The 18,456-nt window shown below is 36.5% G+C and overlaps 1 protein-coding gene across 1 annotated transcript in view; it reads left to right on the top strand.

Moving 5' to 3' along the window:
* cpne8 (copine VIII) overlaps positions 1–18,456 on the top strand; it is a 189,503-nt gene that overhangs the window by 150,092 nt on the left and 20,955 nt on the right. Inside the window, exons 10-13 of the mRNA XM_002932194.5 lie at positions 693–734; positions 1,422–1,497; positions 3,630–3,683; positions 9,428–9,489. Coding sequence (XP_002932240.2) covers positions 693–734; positions 1,422–1,497; positions 3,630–3,683; positions 9,428–9,489 — 234 coding nt within the window. The remainder of the gene's footprint in view (positions 1–692; positions 735–1,421; positions 1,498–3,629; positions 3,684–9,427; positions 9,490–18,456) is intronic.

Raw genomic sequence — 18,456 nt, 5'->3', positions numbered from 1 at the left:
TTCTTTCTGACAGCCAAACAGCTGACTTCTTACTAGAGAAATAAGCATTAAGCCTATGGCCATACCTCCCAATAGTCCCGATTTTTGTGGGAAAGTCATAATTTTAACAGCTCAGCCCACAGTCCCTTATTCTTATTGAAAAGTCCCTCATGTCCCTTTGATCTCCAGTACTGAACACCAAAAAGATACAAAGTTTCTCAAACTTAATTAGATAAGTAGGCTTTTGGCAGAAAGTCCAAAATTCTCAACACCTGCACTTAGACACAATTGTAACTAATAAGCTAAACAGGTCTCTGGCTGGAAATACCATCTGGCAGAAATGGCATCTCGGTTTTGATGCAGTCCTTCCCTAATAGGCCTGTAAAAATGCTAATTATGATTAATTGAGCAAAGATCCTCTCATTTAGCAATCTCAATAAGCATAGAAATAAGCACAGAGGGATTCTTAAAAGAGAGAGAGAGAGGTAAGAGAGGCAAGATGGCAGTACAGAAAACTTTTGTTTTGTTTAAATACACTGAGGGTTGCCAGATTTGGCAACGATCCACTCATTTGGAGACTTCAACAAATGAATGGATATTTTTATGTATAGCCAGCAAAAATCACAAGCAAAATCACTTATCAGTATTTACACAATATAGTCTTTTATATCTGATATCTAGCTCATACTATAAACCTTATTTTGTTTTGGCAGGACAATTAAAGTAGAAGTCTATGACTGGGATAGAGATGGAAGGTACAGTAACAATAAATGTAATTGCTGTCTAGATTAAAGCGATGATACTAAATTAATTATTTGGTGTTTTGTTGCCATAGCTTTTCTAAAAGTGAAAAAAAAGAAAAGAAACCCAAACACAAAAACCTACTCATTCTATTTAAATGTCAGAAAACACCAGACTGTTTGTGTTATCTGCAATGCTACAACAGAAGGCTTCCTTCCAGATAATATTTGGTGCAATATATTTGAATTATAACAACTAGAAAAAGCTGTCACTTGCAAATATGATCAGGTGGCATTTCCAACATTTAAAAAGTTAGTGAGAATTATGCTATAGAAGGGCCCATTAGTTTAGGCCCAACAGAAGTTTCCTTGCAACCCTGGCAGACCAGTCCAGTGATATAAAGCAAGTTTAAAGTCACAAAAGTACAACAATTTTTTTCTATAGCCACATGTGTTTACCACTGATATAATACTCATGTTTGACCTAAGTAGCAATTAAGGAGCTTTAAGGAGTAAGAGATTTCTGGTCTCTGATTTAATATCTGCCAATTACAAAGTGCCAAGGGCATGACCATTACTCTCTGTGCATATATGTAGGAAGAGGAGGTATGAAGGGGGATATGTAATGTTAATCTAATAGCAGTTTAAATTAATCAGAGGTTCATGTTGCATTTTTATACAACTTTGTATATTTTTCCTTAGCCATGATTTTATTGGGGAATTCACGACAAGCTACAGGGAGTTGTCAAGGGGACAATCTCAATTCAATGTGTATGAGGTAGGTACTGCTTTCCTAACTCTCAGTACTTGTACAGGTATGGGACCCATTATCCAGGATGCTCGGGACCTGGGGTTTTCCGAATAAGGGGTCCTTCCGTAATTCGGATCCCCTACCTTAAATCTACTAAAAAAAATATTTAAACAGCAATTAAACCCAATAGGATTTTTTTGGCTCCAATAAAGATTAATTATATCTTAGTTGGGATCAAGTACAAGGTACAGTTTTATTATTACAGAGAAAAAGGAAATCATGTTGAAAAATTAGAATTATTTGCTTATACCGTAATGGAGTGTATGGGAGATGGCCTTTCCGTAATTCAGAACTTTCTGGATAATGGGTTTCTGGATAAGGGGTCTGATACCTGTATGTTCAATTAATAACATAAGTCTACTTGCAATCTCTTTCTCTCTCTGCCTCTCCATCTTTTTCTCTTTATATGTATATATATATATATATATATATATATATATATAATCATAAAGTAGCTGCACTATTTTATTTATGGTGAACCAAATATATATATGTATATATATATATATATATATGTATATTTAAATAGTCTGTGTTGTAGTGCTCTCATAGAAAAAGTAGCAAATGCCCAGATGCAGCCTTGTTCATTTTATTGGTAAATTAGCACATAACAGATGCACTTTAGGACTTCATATTGCAGTGAAAATGTTTGATTTTTCATTGCAATATGAAGTCCTGGAGTGTGTCTGTTATGTGCTAATTTACCTATCTATCTATCTACATATATATATATAGTATTGCACTCAACAGGACTTGTGCAAAAAGATCAAGAATAATTTTATTTAAATTTCCTTCTCTCAAGGGAAACATTGGAAATTCAAATAAAATATTTTTTTTATATTTTTGCACGAGTCCTGGTAAGTGCAATACTTTTTATTTATATTACTTTTATTTGCACTCAGGTAGCTGACTCCTTACAGTAGAGTTTCTTTTCAGTACTTTATATATATATATATATATATGGATTGCAGGCTCTTTACTGAATGATCTTATTAACATCTGACACTTTTGATACTGTATTTTAACACAATGGGTTTATGCATTTAGCTTTATGTGTCTAATGGTGATTTGTAGGAAGTGTTAGAATGCAAATTCCTATCCTGAACTGCCCTCACAACATTTAGAAGAAGGACTAAAATGCTTTCAATAAAGCACACCAACGCATACTGTAAATGCATTCAATACTCAAGGCAATTACTGCACCACATTAAGTTGAAAATAGTTACTAATTTCTTTATATACATACTGTATACATGGCTATATATCTATACACCCACATGTGCTTGTTTGTAAATATAGATATATGTATATATACCTGTTCAACTGACAGTATTTCTAAGCAACAAACAGAGCAGACATATGCCTAGATTAGGGAGAGCTGGGTATAACTGGGGGTCATTTATAAAAACTGGGCAAATTTGCATCTGGGCAGTAACCCATAGCAACCAATCAAAATTTACTTTAATTGTTCTACTTGCAGATAGCTAAAACAAGCTAATTACTTATTGGTTGCTATGGGTTACTGCCCAGGAGCAAATTTGCCCAGTGTTGATAAAATGAGCCCACATCATCTATCACTGTAGTGTTGCTCTGTGTGGACTAAGATATTTAATGCATTTTTCTTAAAGGAGAAGGAAAGTCATTTTGGCATTTTACTTCCAATAGATTTGCTACAATAGTGCAAGCCAGAACACTATATTTATTCTGCAGAAAGCTTTACCATACCTGAGTAAACAGCCCTAGTAGCTCCCTCCATTTGTTTAAGATAGAAGCTGCCATTTTAGCTTGGTCTCCATAGCTTTTTTGTTGCAGCTCTTGCTGCTGGTAGCTTAGATCACACATTCTGATGGGAGGGGGAGTGATATCTTATTCTTATTCTTATGGGAGGGGGGAGCAGGAGAAGGGAGAGAGGAGAGAGCAGCGCAGACTCTGGCCCCAGGAATGAAGGATCTTTCTAAGAGAGGAAGCCTGATATGGAAAGAAGACAATTTCTTTTGATAGAGGACTTAGTGCAGCTTTTCTGTGAGTGCTTATGGTTGTATTTACATAGACCTTTCGATAAAGCTTACTTAGTTTTTACCTTTCCTTCTCCTTTAAAGGTAATAAATCCAAAGAAGAAAGGAAAAAAGAAAAAATATTTAAACTCTGGAACTGTAAGTAATAAAAAGTGTATAATGCTTTTTTTTATTCTGAGTTTGCAGTTTGTAGGATGTCCAATATCATTCTCCATTGACAATGATATCCCAGTGCTGGACGTGAAAAGGGAAGTTGATGCCACTCAGCATCTTCTTTTTTTTACTCTTAAAACCCATCCCTGCAAGCAAAAGGCAACTTATTATTGGCATCTCAGAAGTTAAGGTGGCCCTACACGGTAAGATTTGCTCATTTGGCGAGGATGCTAAACAAGCAATTCTTTCCCCCCATATGCCCAACTTGGGGGTAGAAAAAGTTGAAGAGAGGAACACATCATGAGCCAATGTGGTCCCTGATTCGACAAAAAATTAAGCTTGTCTGATCGACATCTGGCCAATTCTTGGCTAGATATCGGTCAGGGAGAACTGTCGAAGGGCCCCATACACAGGCAGATAAGCTGCTAAAGCGGTCTTAAAGGACAATGAAAGGTTAATATAAATTAAAAGTAAGTCTAAAGGCATTCTTTTTAAGTAATTACTGCATATCTAAATAGGGGCTACCAAATAGCCAATCACAGCCTTTATTTGGCACCCCAGGAACTTTTTTAATGCTTCTGTTGCTCCCAAACTCTTTTTACATTTGAATGGGGCTCGTGGTAAAAAGGATAGGGACCCCTGATTTAAGCTATTGTAGGGGATCAGAGAACTCTGTCCCCTGTTTCTCAGTCTGTGACATCATCCCGCCTAGCTACAGACTGTGGAGGAACCTGATTGGCTGGATGTCCCAGTGCACGTCTGGGAAGAGGTGTGCTTACGTTTGGAGCCAAAAATCAAGAGGCGGGCTCCCTTTATCAAGAGTAATGGAGGCACTGTGCCCATTAAATTCCAGTTCCCAGTATCTTATAATTCAAAGAGAACCAAAATCTCCTGTACTAAAGCCTATATACAGCCCAAATTAAGTGAGTGTGCCAAGAAAGGGTTACACTATCTTTCCCCAAATGTTCAATTTGCTTTATATGTTGGTAAACATTTTGATGCAGGACATACAAAACATGCTAAAATGTTATAAAATCCTAATTACAGGAAAAAACAAGTCACATAAAAACAATAGATAATGAGGAATATGTATTATAGTAAATCCTTCTGAGGACTTTATTATGTAGAGATTAACTTGGATGTAGACTAGGATAAAAGAATTTTTCAAGTGAAAAGAAATAATTGTAAAGAAAGATTGCTGATGAATCCACACCTATAATTAACACAGATGGAAATGTGCAGATGGAAATCAGAGATGTGATTTTATTTAACACAAAAGGGAAAGCCTTTTTTCTTTGGGTCATACAATGATCATATGTAGATATATATAAACTTTGATCTTCTAATCGTACAGCACAATTGCAATCTGCTCTGAAGAAATCTTAGGCACGCCAACTCAGTTCAGGGATCCGGGTGAGGCATTTCTGTGGTGAGGCAAGCAATTGATTCAGGTACAAATATTGGGTGACAGGGCTGCTGCTGTGGGTGATCAGAGAGATGGCTAAATCAGGGTGATTACCAAAAATTCTGGGTGAGCTGAAATGTTTGTTAGTGTCTTGATATATGTTGTAGACTGTCAAATCTAGCCTTTACTTATGTTATTGCAACAGATGAATATTTTGATGAATCTTGAAAGAGAACTTGCTAGTTGTGTTGTGTAGCACCAAAACATTTTGAGATACAGGTATTGGACCCCTTATCTGGAAACCCATTTCCAGAAAGTTCCGAATTACGGAAAGGCCATCAGCCATAGACTTCATTTTAATCAAATAATTCACATTCAAAATGATTTCCTTTTTCTCTGTAATAATAGAACAGTACCTTGTACTTGATCCCAACTAATATTTAATAAATCCTTATTGGAGACAAAACAATCCTATTGGGTTTAATTACTGTTTAAATTATGTTTTTAGCATACTTTAGGTAGGATATCCAAATTACAGAAAGACCCCTTATCTGGAAAACCCCAGGTCCCAAGCATTCTGGATAATGGGTCCCATACCTTTACATGTGCTGCCCTGGCTCTTTAGGCTGAGTTTAAGCTTGTGCTGGAACCTGCAGACCTTTGTTCTGAACAAAATTTGCCACAATGCCATGATTGTGACATGCTACATTTTAAAGGGGGATATAAATGAAAAGGTGATTATTATTGTAAGTTATAGTGTATATGGTTCAACTATACTGAATGCATATTAAGTTTTTATGGCTGTTTACCTATAGTGAAATTATAATTTGGGAATGCATTCCAAGAGAATGCATAGGTTAATTTGTTCATCCATCTTTTACAATAGAAATATGGCAGGTGATTGGAATAATATGAGTTTGTGGTATTACACATTTATTGCTATTATATGTAGTTTGGTTGAGTAGTGAATGGTTTTCCCATTTCTTTAACTGTTCTTTTTTTTGTACATATTGCAATTCATACCTGGGGGAGTTCCTAAGGTGTGCCCCATTAAAAGTTTTGGATTTTCTGCATGAACTAGGAGAGTGGGGGGCCGCCTGTGTGCAAGCCATCTTCCATGCCTGATATATTCAAAACTGCCCACACATACACAAAGGTGCTAAACACATTTGCTCCTTTATGGGAGTGCAAGATGCAATAGTAATTGAAACAACATGCATAATGTAGTGGTTTGCAACAATGTTTTGCACTTTGAACCCTATTGTTTTTTTGTAACTGGTGCCAGCAGTTAAAAAAGTCTAGAGGCAGAAAGAATAAACACATTTTTATAATATTTCAAACCACACTTGATTTGGTAAATCTGACAAAATGTTTTTTGAAAAATGCTAGGACACTAGACACCAATTGCTGAATAAGGTATGAAAGCATGGCAAACCATACAGCAAGCTAATTACTTGCAATGAGCTGAACATACCGAGCCATCACAGTAAGAACTATTGCATGGTTATATTGCTGAAGTGGAACTCTCAGTTTTACAACACAAGCAGTATTTTCCAGCAGGGACTACTTTGCTAATGCTTGCTCAGGCTGTAACTTTCGGCTTTCTAATTGGATAATTTTATGTATTTTAGTGGAAAAGAGTCCACAAGCTAAACCATCTAAAAGTATTTCCCTCTGGCTGCAGTTTTAGGGTAATGTTTTTAAGCAAAAGAGTCATTTTGAGAGAAGAAAGAAAAACTGTAAGCGCTCTAAGAAATGCAAATCCAGCTTCCTTGACAACAGGGAATTATGGAGCATGTTTAGCCATGTCAAGGGATTAGCAGTATACAGTGCTTGTGTGGACTTTTTCATTCCCTTTAATAAATGTAAAACCGGAGAGAGAACACATCAGCTATATATTGAAAACAATAGTTCTTCAAGTGAGGCTGGCTGCAAGACATCCATCTATTGTAGATCTGAAGGGTCTGTTTTTATTACATAGCACAAATATAAAAATTAGGGGCATATGTAATTGAATTTGTATGAGGGGCAGTTTGGATTTTGTCACATTTAGTAACACTTTACTGACAGTCAGGTAAGTGTTCTAATGATATGAGACATTAATCAATGCCTTTTGGCATTTTAAAAAGAGAACTTAACCTTGTACTAAGCCAAGGGGACCAAAGCTTAAATTATAGCTGCGTGGAATATTCCAAATGATCAAAAAATAAAAAATAGTCCTACTACATTGGAGAAATTGTATTTCTATAATTCTCTTCTGCTGTATTTTTATTTCACTCACCATTACTAGTGCCCTGAAATACACTACTGACTACACAACCTTAATATTGCATTGGTAGGCTTTAGTAAATTGCCATGCACAGCTCAAAACCTACATCTGCAATAAAAGCAATGAGCTGATTGAAGAGCAATGTTATAATGGCACGTACAATATTTTATGGTAAGAAAAGCACTGTAAATACTAGTATTAATTGGTGTATCATAAAGTAGTGCTTCTTAGAAGTGATTTAATGGCACTACTGCAATTATTGATTCCAAAGAACAAACAGGCATATTTATAAAGATCAGTAATGTATTTGCTGCCAGACTATGCCATTATTTTACACCACCCTTGACACTGCATAGTCTATTGAAGTCAGTGAACAAATTCAGGTGATGATGTTTTACTTGTCATTTCTGGTGTGAAAGTCTGGTGTAAAATGATATGTACAAAGTGGAGTTTTTTGTTTCATGACCTTAATTTAACATTTTTACATCCGTTTATTAGTGTTGCTAGCAAGTCTCCTGCAGTTTAACCAATTATATTTTCATTGTAAACCATGTAAAAAACATTTATACTGAAGATCAAATGTACAGAGCACATACAGTATAGTGGATGACAGCAATGTTGAGACACACATTAAAATTCTTGTGGTTTAACTAAATTATAATTTCCTTGTTTAACAGTATTGTATTTGCTTATGAATTAACTAACTAGTTAAATGCACCAATTTACCGCTTGCATATTTGTGAAGATTCAAATGCAGCATAATGAAAAATAACACATATATGTTTAAGTACCTAGTCCACAAATCAATAATAAATTACTTTTGTAGCGCTTACTCTAAATACCCTTTATTTATATAGAAACCTGTTGAGCGCTACATCAACATTCAGTCTAATCAGCAAAATCACTGGCACGTGACAAGGCATTGTAGCAAAATAGCAATGCAATTTGCACAAATCAATTTGCTTAAAAAAAAAAAACAGCATTCTGCCCTGCCTACCTCTTTAGCCATTTTAGTATCTATGAGATGAATCTCTCTCCAGAATTGAATCTGGGTTTGCAAAGGATCTGTAGACCAATATAGATTTGCTTTTGAGCAAGTGGAATACCCAATTTAACCCATGCTTTGGTCACTTATATACTGTATACTGTACTGTATATACCATAAGCCAATTCAAATGTTCTTGTGGTTTGCATATTATTGTCTCAGATGAATCAGTTTTTCTTACAAAGAAGAAAATCAGATTGCTCTTTTTTTAATGTTAACGTTTTATTAAGAAATGTAAAAGGATTTACTAGGGAGGATCATCATTTAACACAGTATCAGAAACTTATACAATTCTAGCTTTAAATTGTGCAGAGAAAACTCCTATTTCCCATTTGTTTTGTATATCATTTCAAAATGTTCTTCTAGGACTACTAACAACAAGAATTAATTCCACAAGTCTCAAGATATTGGATGCCAGTAATCAAGGTTATGTAGTAAATGACAGATTGCAAGATGTCATTTACCTCTGTTCCACTTGTGTGCTGACAGCTAATAAGAGAGGGGGATATTTAAAGCACAGTTACTGTGCCAATATATTGGTCCAATGTATTGGTCCTACATACTTTGTGTAAGGAATGAATTCTACAGTTTAATCAGCATTTATTTATATAGTTAGACTGTAATTCTTTGGTCTTGTACTTTCTAACAACTCATTTTAAGCATTAATAATAATAAGGTTTATAGCAGCTGCATTTTCTGCAAAGCAGTAATGGATAAATTGATGGCTTGATTTAGTTCATCTATGCCATACTAAACAGAATATAATCTGTACTCGGCATTAAATAATGGCACTACATCTATAGACGGAGCAACAGTTTAGTGTGTCTTTTTTCGCTGGATAAGAATTGTGTTCCATGCTTTGGCAAATAATCTCTTCCTTGTTTGTCACTTTATCTACAAGAGTGACCCAAGCATCCTTGGAATAGAAATTCTATGCATTCAGAGTGCAGTAATATAGAGAATAATGCTTTTTACTGCAGAAGCCTTACAGTGTTTTTCTTTGCTTTTAGGTTACCTTACTTTCCTTTTTAGTTGAGACAGAAGTATCATTCCTAGACTATATCAAAGGAGGGTAAGTAATAGTCCTGATTTGCTAGATTACTTTCTGTGCTCAGACAAAGCAAAAGCTAGCTATTTATTGGATACTATTATTTCCAATGTTTTTTCTTTACAGAGAAATAATTTGAAAAGATTTTAATTATTTACTTAACATGGACTCTATGGGAGGGGGAATTTCATAATCTGGAGCTTTTTAAATTATGGTTTTCTGGATTAGGAATCTTATGCCTGTATTAAAAAGTAAAAATAATAATTTACAAGTTTTTGCAACCAGAGAGAATGGATTATAGTATATTCAGCTATAGAATCCTGTAGGAGGAACATAACAGTAAGATTTAAGGTTGTTAATTGGATAGCATACTTTCAATGTACACCACTACTGTGCATCATACACCCTTTTGTTTTCCAGTAGAAATGCAATTTTAAGCCCATACTAATCTCACAGCAAGCATACTGCTTGTCAGAATTATTTGAAAAAAATAGACATTTTGGAACAGTTACATCTGAGATCAAAGAACAAATTAAGACATTTAAAATATCATGTGTAGTACACTGTTTTTAATTTTCAGAGCTTAGCCACAGAAGCACCTGACGCACCTTTGAGAGAGCTTTTTTTTTTTTAAAAAAAAAAGCAAAACATGAGTCAGGCAGGACTCTGTCTGATGTGATTTTTTTTTATTTGCCACTGTACTGGGCAAATTTTGACATTCCTATAACCAATGGTTACATAATCTTGTTTTATATGATGGTTGTGCATATGCTGTGACTGCAGATGTGTCTATGAAGAACAACTTTTGGCAGAGATTGGCAGCAATTTATCACCCTCACCACAGCATTTGAGATAGCTAGGGAATGGGAGAGTGCAATTGGGTACTTGGTTGAAATATATTTTTTATTAACTTTATTGCTGGCACAATCTTTATAAATATGGCAGACACCATATATGTTGTTTAGGACATAGTTGGCCTTGATGCCCATGCACTATAGCTGTGCTGTGTGTAGCACAGTGGGACAATATAGGGCACCTCTGTATTAACACATTATTATTATTGATACACACTTATCCTAGAGCACTGGGCTGACTTTTCCTTGGGGTACAATCTATACAGCCCTGACGGATTGCACCTCAATGGAAGGGGGTCTGCTGTGCTAGGGGAGAGAATGGTTAAGAGGTTGGAGGAGTGTTTAAACTAGACAAGGGGGGGGGGGGTGAGCTAGAATTCCATGGGAAAATTAGTGTAGACGGGGTAGGGGGACTAGCAAAGGGTTGTGGGGGAGGAGTGAGGGGGGCATATAGTTTATCAAATAAGGAGCTTCCGTTACAAGGAAAGCAGTCTCATAATTGCCTTAGCTCTAATTCTCCCTTAGCTAATGTAAACATCAGAGGGAGAAGTAAAAATCTCCGCTGCATGCTGGCTAATGCGCGTAGCTTGTCGGGTAAATTAGGGGAGCTGCAAGCTATTGCATGTATTGAAAATTATGATTTAATAGGTATCACTGAGACCTGGTGGGATGATAAATGCGACTGGGCTGCGAATTTAAATGGTTATACACTTTTTAGGAGGGACAGAGAGATTAAAAAGGGTGGAGGGGTTTGTCTTTACGTAAAGTCAGACTTAAAGCCATGTAATAAAGACATTACCAATGAAAACGTCGAATCTCTTTGGGTAGAAATTTCTGTAGGGCTGAAGGTCACAAAGAAAATGATCATTGGTGTATGCTATAAACCACCCCGTATAGATGAAGGGGATGAGGCCCAACTATTGTTGCAAATGGAGGAGGCTTCAAAACTAGGTCAAGTTGTTGTTATGGGGGACTTTAATTATCCGGACATTGACTGGAGTAATGGGGTGGCTAAGTCAGAAAAAGCTAGTAGGTTTGTAAATATGCTAAATGACAACTTTTTATTTCAGGCAGTTCAAGAACCCACTAGGAATGACGCTATTTTGGACCTGGTAATATCTAATAATAATGAACTCATCTCTAACATTTGTGTGGGTGAGCATTTGGGGAACAGTGATCACAACATGGTCTCCTTTGAGATAATGCTGCAGAGACAGCTCTATAAGGGAGTAACTAATACGCTCAATTTTAGACGTGCAGACTTTGCCAGTATAAGGGCATCTCTGCAATGTGTCAACTGGGAAAGCCTTTTCATGGGGTTAGACACAGAAGGAAAATGGAACATCTTTAAAACATTGCTTTGTAGGTATACACAACAGTATATCCCCCTTGTAAGCAAGGAGAGGCAGCGCAAAGCAAAACCTTTATGGCTGAATAAAAGTGTTAGGGTCGAGGTTGGTAAGAAAAAACGTGCTTTTAGGGCATTCAAGTTAGCTGGGACAGCAGAAACTTTCATCAGGTACAAGGAAGCAAATAAAGCATGCAAAAAAGCTATCAAGCAAGCTAAAATAGAAATGGAAAGGGATATTGCAGCTAGGAGTAAAAAGAATCCTAAATTATTTTTTAATTATGTGAATAGTAAAAAAATGAAGCAAGAAGGGGTGGGAACTTTATTATCATGGGGGGGTAAGTTGGTTGATGAGAACGGGGAAAAAGCTGAAATTTTGAACTCTTATTTTTCATCTGTCTATACATCTGAGGAGCCAGATAATGAAGGCTTCCCTTGTAATATGCCCAGTTCTAGTAATTTAGCTACTGGCACATGGGTCACTCGGGAGGAAATTCAAAAGAGACTTGAACATGTAAAGGTAAACAAAGGTCCAGGGCCGGATGGGATTCATCCCAGGGTATTAAATGAGCTGAGCGCTGTGATTGCCAAACCTCTTCACTTAATTTTTCAGGATTCATTGAGGTCTGGCATGGTGCCAAGAGACTGGCGGATTGCTAATGTGGTGCCGTTATTTAAAAAGGGATCCCGTTCTCAGCCTGAAAACTATAGGCCTGTTAGTCTGACATCAGTAGTAGGAAAACTTTTGGAAGGGGTAATAAGGGATAGGGTACTTGAATACATTGCAGTTCACAATACTATTAGTTTGTGCCAGCATGGTTTTATGCGTAACAGATCTTGCCAGACTAATTTAGTCGCCTTTTATGAGGAGGTGAGCAGGAACCTTGATGCTGGAATGGCAGTTGATGTCATCTACTTGGACTTTGCTAAAGCGTTTGATACAGTACCTCACAGAAGGTTAATGATCAAATTAAGGAATATTGGCCTAGAACATAATATTTGTAATTGGATAGAGAACTGGCTGAAGGATAGAGTACAAAGAGTGGTTGTAAATGGAACATTTTCTAATTGGACCAATGTGGTTAGTGGAGTACCGCAGGGGTCAGTCCTGGGGCCTTTGCTTTTTAACTTGTTTATTAATGACCTGGAGGTGGGCATAGACAGTACTGTTTCTATTTTTGCTGATGACACTAAATTGTGCAAAACTATAAGTTCCATGCAGGATGCTGCCGCTTTGCAAAGCGATTTGACAAAATTAGATAACTGGGCAGCAAACTGGAAAATGAGGTTCAATGTTGATAAGTGCAAAGTTATGCACTTTGGTAGGAATAATATAAACGCAAACTATCTACTGAATGGGAGTGTGTTGGGGGTTTCCTTAATGGAGAAGGATCTAGGGGTTTTTGTTGATAACAAGTTGTCTAATGCCAGGCAGTGTCATTCTGTGGCTACTAAAGCAAATAAAGTGCTGTCTTGTATAAAAAAGGGCATTGACTCAAGGGATGAGAACATAATTTTACCCCTTTATAGGTCCCTGGTAAGGCCTCACCTTGAGTATGCAGTGCAGTTCTGGGCTCCAGTCCTTAAGAAGGATATTAATGAGCTGGAGAAAGTGCAGAGACGTGCAACTAAATTGGTTAAGGGGATGGAAGATTTAAACTATGAGATGAGACTGTCGAGGTTGGGGTTGTTCTCTCTGGAAAAGAGGCGCTTGCGAGGGGACATGATTACTCTGTACAAGTACATTAGAGGGGATTATAGGCAGTTGGGGGATGTTCTTTTTTCCCATAAAAACAATCAGCGCACCAGAGGTCACCCATTTAGATTAGAGGAAAGGAGCTTCCATTTGAAGCAGCGTAGGTGGTTTTTCACGGTGAGGGCAGTGAGGTTATGGAATGCCCTTCCTAGTGATGTGGTAATGGCAGATTCTGTTAATGCCTTTAAGAGGGGCCTGGATGAGTTCTTGATCAATCAGAATATCCAAGGCTATTGTGATACTAATATCTACAGTTAGTACTAGTGGTTCTATATATAGTGTATGTATGTGAGTGTATAGATTGGTAGGTGTGGGTTAAGTGTGCTGGGTTTACTTGGATGGGTTGAACTTGATGGACACTGGTCTTTTTTCAACCCTATGTAACTATGCAACTATGTAACTATGTAACTATCTCATTGAGAATAAACTGTTTGTGAAATAAATATATTGTAAGGTCATGTTGCCATAAGAACTGTTGTAGTGACATCACAAGAGATTCATACCTAGGTGGTGTTTATATTAACTTAAGTTGTTTCATCAGAATGAGTAAAAGTTAGGTATTTGCCAATGGAAAGCATCAATAGTCTTTCCTTCTTCTGTGTCACTGTAGAGTAAGATTCATATAACCTTCCACATAAAAAGACATTTATTTGCTCATTATCATTTGACATGAAGGGAAACCAAGACTAAATCACATTGGGAATAATAATCTGGACTGTAATAAATATAATGCAATTTTGTTGGAATTTGTCTTTTTTTGATTGCCTCTAGAAAGAAATACAAATGTTCCCATCAAAATAGCTTCAAACTACAACTACTAACACTTCATAGCTATTAGTGTTTATGTGATCATCAGTTTTCTCTCTCGTCTGCTTTAATTCCCATCCCAAAAATAAAGTAGGTATTTTCATAAAATATTAATTACAGATGCCTTTATCATTCAGCTATAATGAACATCACCATCTCTGTTATGACCTACATGCCAAGCTAACATACCCAGCAGAGATCTAACTGTGAGAGGAGGACAAATAGTATGTAAGAGTGAATTGCAATTAAACTGCCAGCTGCTAAAGTCCCTTGGCTGCAGTTTTCTGTATAAAGTGCATAAGAACATATTTGATGAACAAAATAGAGGACTGACCCAAGGTAATATTAACTGCAGCTCTTAAATTGAAGTTTAAAGCTTTCTGATACCCAGATAAAACACAGTTTTTATAATAGGGATTCATTAAATGTTTGTTTGCAAACAGCATATATTTAAAGTATAATATCCTGAAATATATTATGCTAGTTATTAACATCTGAAGATCAAAATATTTTAGTTTTTCCCCACTAGCATTTTTGTGAGTTTCATATTTGTGTTATATGGGGCAATCTAAAAGAAATTCAATGTGGTATTTACTTTAGGTAAACCTTTGAAACAAATACTTTTAACACAAAGAAAACTTTTTAACCTTTAAAGGAACAGTAACACCAAAAAATGAAAGTGTATAAAAGTAATTACAATATAATGTACTGTTGCCCTGCATTGCTACAACTTGTTTGTTTGCCTCAGAAAGACTACTATAGTTTATATAAGTAAGCTGCTGAGTAGCCATGGGGGCAGCCATTCAAAGGAGAAAAGGCACAGGTTACTTAGCAGATAACTGATAAACCCCCATTATATGGGGCTTATCTACTAGTTATCTGCTATGTAACCTGTGCCTTTTCTCCTTTTTTCCAGCTTGAATGGCTGCCCCCATGGCTACTCAGCAGCTTATTTATATAGTAGCTTTTCTGTAGCAAAAACACCAGTTTTTTGCAGAGCAACAGCACATTATATTTTAAATACTTTAAAACACTTTAATTTTTTGATGTTACTGTTCCTTTAACACAAAGAATGATGTTATGGAAAATTCAGATACTGAAAGTCAATTGCGGTAAATAGGTAAGATTTATGTGCCACGTATGTGGGTTCTGAAAAAAGCCAAGAGTCTAAATTACAGAACAAAGACAGCACAGGGTTTATATAGACTTTGTGACATAGTAGCATATGTCATAAGAAATGTATGAGCATAGGCGTTTACAATTTACCAGTGTGCGTAGATAGAAATATCTGTTCACAGTACAAAAAACAAGGTCTTTGCCAAATAGGTGGTTCTGTCTTCAAGGCCATAGCTGACATAACTAAGGCTAGCTTGAGAACAGAATCCATCAGTTAGAAGGGCCTGTGGGTGAATCTGCACACACAGAATTTATTCTTTAGCAATTATTACACCCTACTATATAGTCTATATCAGGGGTCTCAAACTCGCGGCCCGCGGGCCATTTGCGGCCCTCGGTACAATATTTTGTGGCCCGCACCAACGCCTTCTCAAAAGCAATGAATGGATCGCGATTTTTATTGCGATTCAAGGGATAATGCAAGGCACGGCGGGCGGGAGCTGCTGATTGCGGAAATGACGTTATGCCATCATAACAGTTATTATGGGAAGACGTTCTGTGTGCACAATTAGCTGCTTAGGAGCTAATTGTGCACACAGAACGTCTTCCCATAATAACTGTTATGATGGCATAACGTCATTTCCACAATCAGCAGCTCCCGCCCGCCGTGCCTTGCATTATCCCTTGAATGCCAATTTTTTGTGAAATCCCTTATGCGGCCCAGCCTCATCCTGACTTTGCCTCCTGCGGCCCCCAGGTAAATTGAGTTTGAGCCCCCTGGTCTATATAGTGTCAGTAAGTTTTAAATGTGGTACCATGCTTAATCATGCTGAACAGGGTTGCCACACATACAGTGTTTCATCTGCTCGAAAACATTCACTTACAGGCTGATTACTTATTGCCATCCCCGTCACAGCGACCTTTCTCCGTTCTGCCAGGTCATGGCCAGAATCCCCCCTACAACTAATTAGCCCTTGAAGACTCTTAGAGAACCACTGGTAATTTTTCATAGAAAAGGTTGCAACCTTGCAGTGTCCAGTAGCAATCCAGGCTACAATATGTCTGGGTGCTCTTCTGGGTACCTATTTTAGCAAATTTGCCCTTAAGAATAATGGCATTTTCACTTAATAACTAAATTCTGATTAAAAGGATACAATCATTCCTATAATCTTTTTTTTTTTTTTTTAAATCTTTTTAACCACTTGTCACCTAAGCAAGAACCGTTTGTATATGAGTATCCAAATGTGCCATGTGCTGTTTTAGGTTGCATTCTGTATTACATGAAAGCTTGACATTTCTTGACAGACTTTTTAGTGCTGATACAGCCATAAAATGTAACCAAAGAACAACAAGGGGATCAAATACCCCCTTGCAAATTTATCATGAGTGTGAGTCAATATTATTGTAATAATATTAGGAGTGAAGGGTCTGAAGGGGCTGTCTTGTCATTTACAAAAGAGTATGTGTGTTTGTCATAACTGATGTGTTGGAGTGCCCTTTATATTGTAAGATAAGGTTTTTGCTTAAACTGATGCTGACACTTTAAAGAGGATACAGATATTGCTTTTTACATATATTGTAAAGTAGCTTTTGAAATTTATCTTAAATAATAGAATGGGTGTGGTGACATTTTTTAATCAGTATATATTTTTTTCTTTTCATTAAAAGTGCAGTATGGTTGCATAGTATTGTTGAACATGAGGCCTCCTGCATGCATGTGTGTAATACTGGCATGGCTCTTTTAGCTGTCTATAAAAAAAATACCTGATTTCTGTATATTAATAATGCGTAATTGTCTTCCATCAACATTCCAGCCTTACAACTTGTTTAAAAAAAAGCACTTTGTTATTTAGCAGGATTTGTTCGTGATCAGATTTTAAAAATGTGCTGTGACCTTCAGAGATAGCACATGGGTTCATAGCAGCAATAGGATTTTCCCGAATATATATAATATATTCAACCAAAAAAATAATCATCATCATCACTCGCATGCTGTATTGTGTTAGGCCTGAAATGTTATTGCAAGATGAATAGCAACGATAATGTTTTTATTTATCAAGAATTTTACTGTGCAAAAAGCCAGTTTAAACTGACATGCATTCAAATGCATGCCCTCATTTGTTTCAGTGCTGTAGCTGAATGGGTGACCTTAAAGCAATTTAAATGCACGTAATAGCTCATAGTTAGGAATGGGTCTGTTTAACCCTTCCTGTGTCATAATTTTGTTGAAGAGCAAATCTTCAGGCAGAATTCTTGATTAAAAAGTAGCTCTTTTAGAGTACTGCCTTACGCGTTTCATGTTCACAGACAATCATAGGCAAAGATGTAACAGCAATCACAAGATATTTAAAGGTGGCTTCACCAATCAAAGCTCGCAAGTTAATTATTTCACCAATCATTAATAAACTTCAATTTCTCGCATGCTTTGATTGGTGAGACCACCACATATCTTGTGATTGCTGTTTGGGGTATAGAACTTACTCCAAAACCAAACAAAGATAATTACACATCTCCCCCCCCCCAGGACAGTACAAACGCAGCATGTTGGAATAAATCCAGTAACCAAAGCAATTAAAATATAGTGATAGTTTTTATAGTTCAAAAAAGCTTCAGAAGAGATGCTTCTTGTCTTAAACGTGAGAGATCAAACAATTAATTTGAGCATAACTATTGAGAAAATTGAGCGACTATCTATGTCACAATCTCTGTTTGGTAAAATTTTAAAATGAGAGCTACCTCAGCTGTTACTCCATTTGCTATCACTTATATTGAGACACCAGTACTTCAAATCATACTTTTCCAAAGTTCTAACTTTTCATTATGTTTATGCAGACTGGTTCGGATGCAGCAGTTTTTTTAGAATTTCAATGTCAAAAGATGCCTAGAAACACATAATAATCTGTAATAAGAAATCTATAACGAGAAAATTTCAGAGAGTCTTAAGTCTAGATCTATGCCAGTTGGGTAAGAGCACACTTAACACTGGCAATTCCTGAGCAGCAGAAGTATGAGTGGCGAATTGTTTTGTGAAACTTCAGTGAAAATTCACAAATTTGTTGTGCATCAAAAAAAGTTGCGTTCGCATCAAATTGCAAAAATTTGTTTCACAT

This window comes from Xenopus tropicalis, chromosome 3 (assembly GCF_000004195.4).
Source record: "Xenopus tropicalis strain Nigerian chromosome 3, UCB_Xtro_10.0, whole genome shotgun sequence".
Taxonomy (NCBI): domain Eukaryota; kingdom Metazoa; phylum Chordata; class Amphibia; order Anura; family Pipidae; genus Xenopus; species Xenopus tropicalis.
This window is presented reverse-complemented; position numbering and strand designations above follow the sequence as displayed.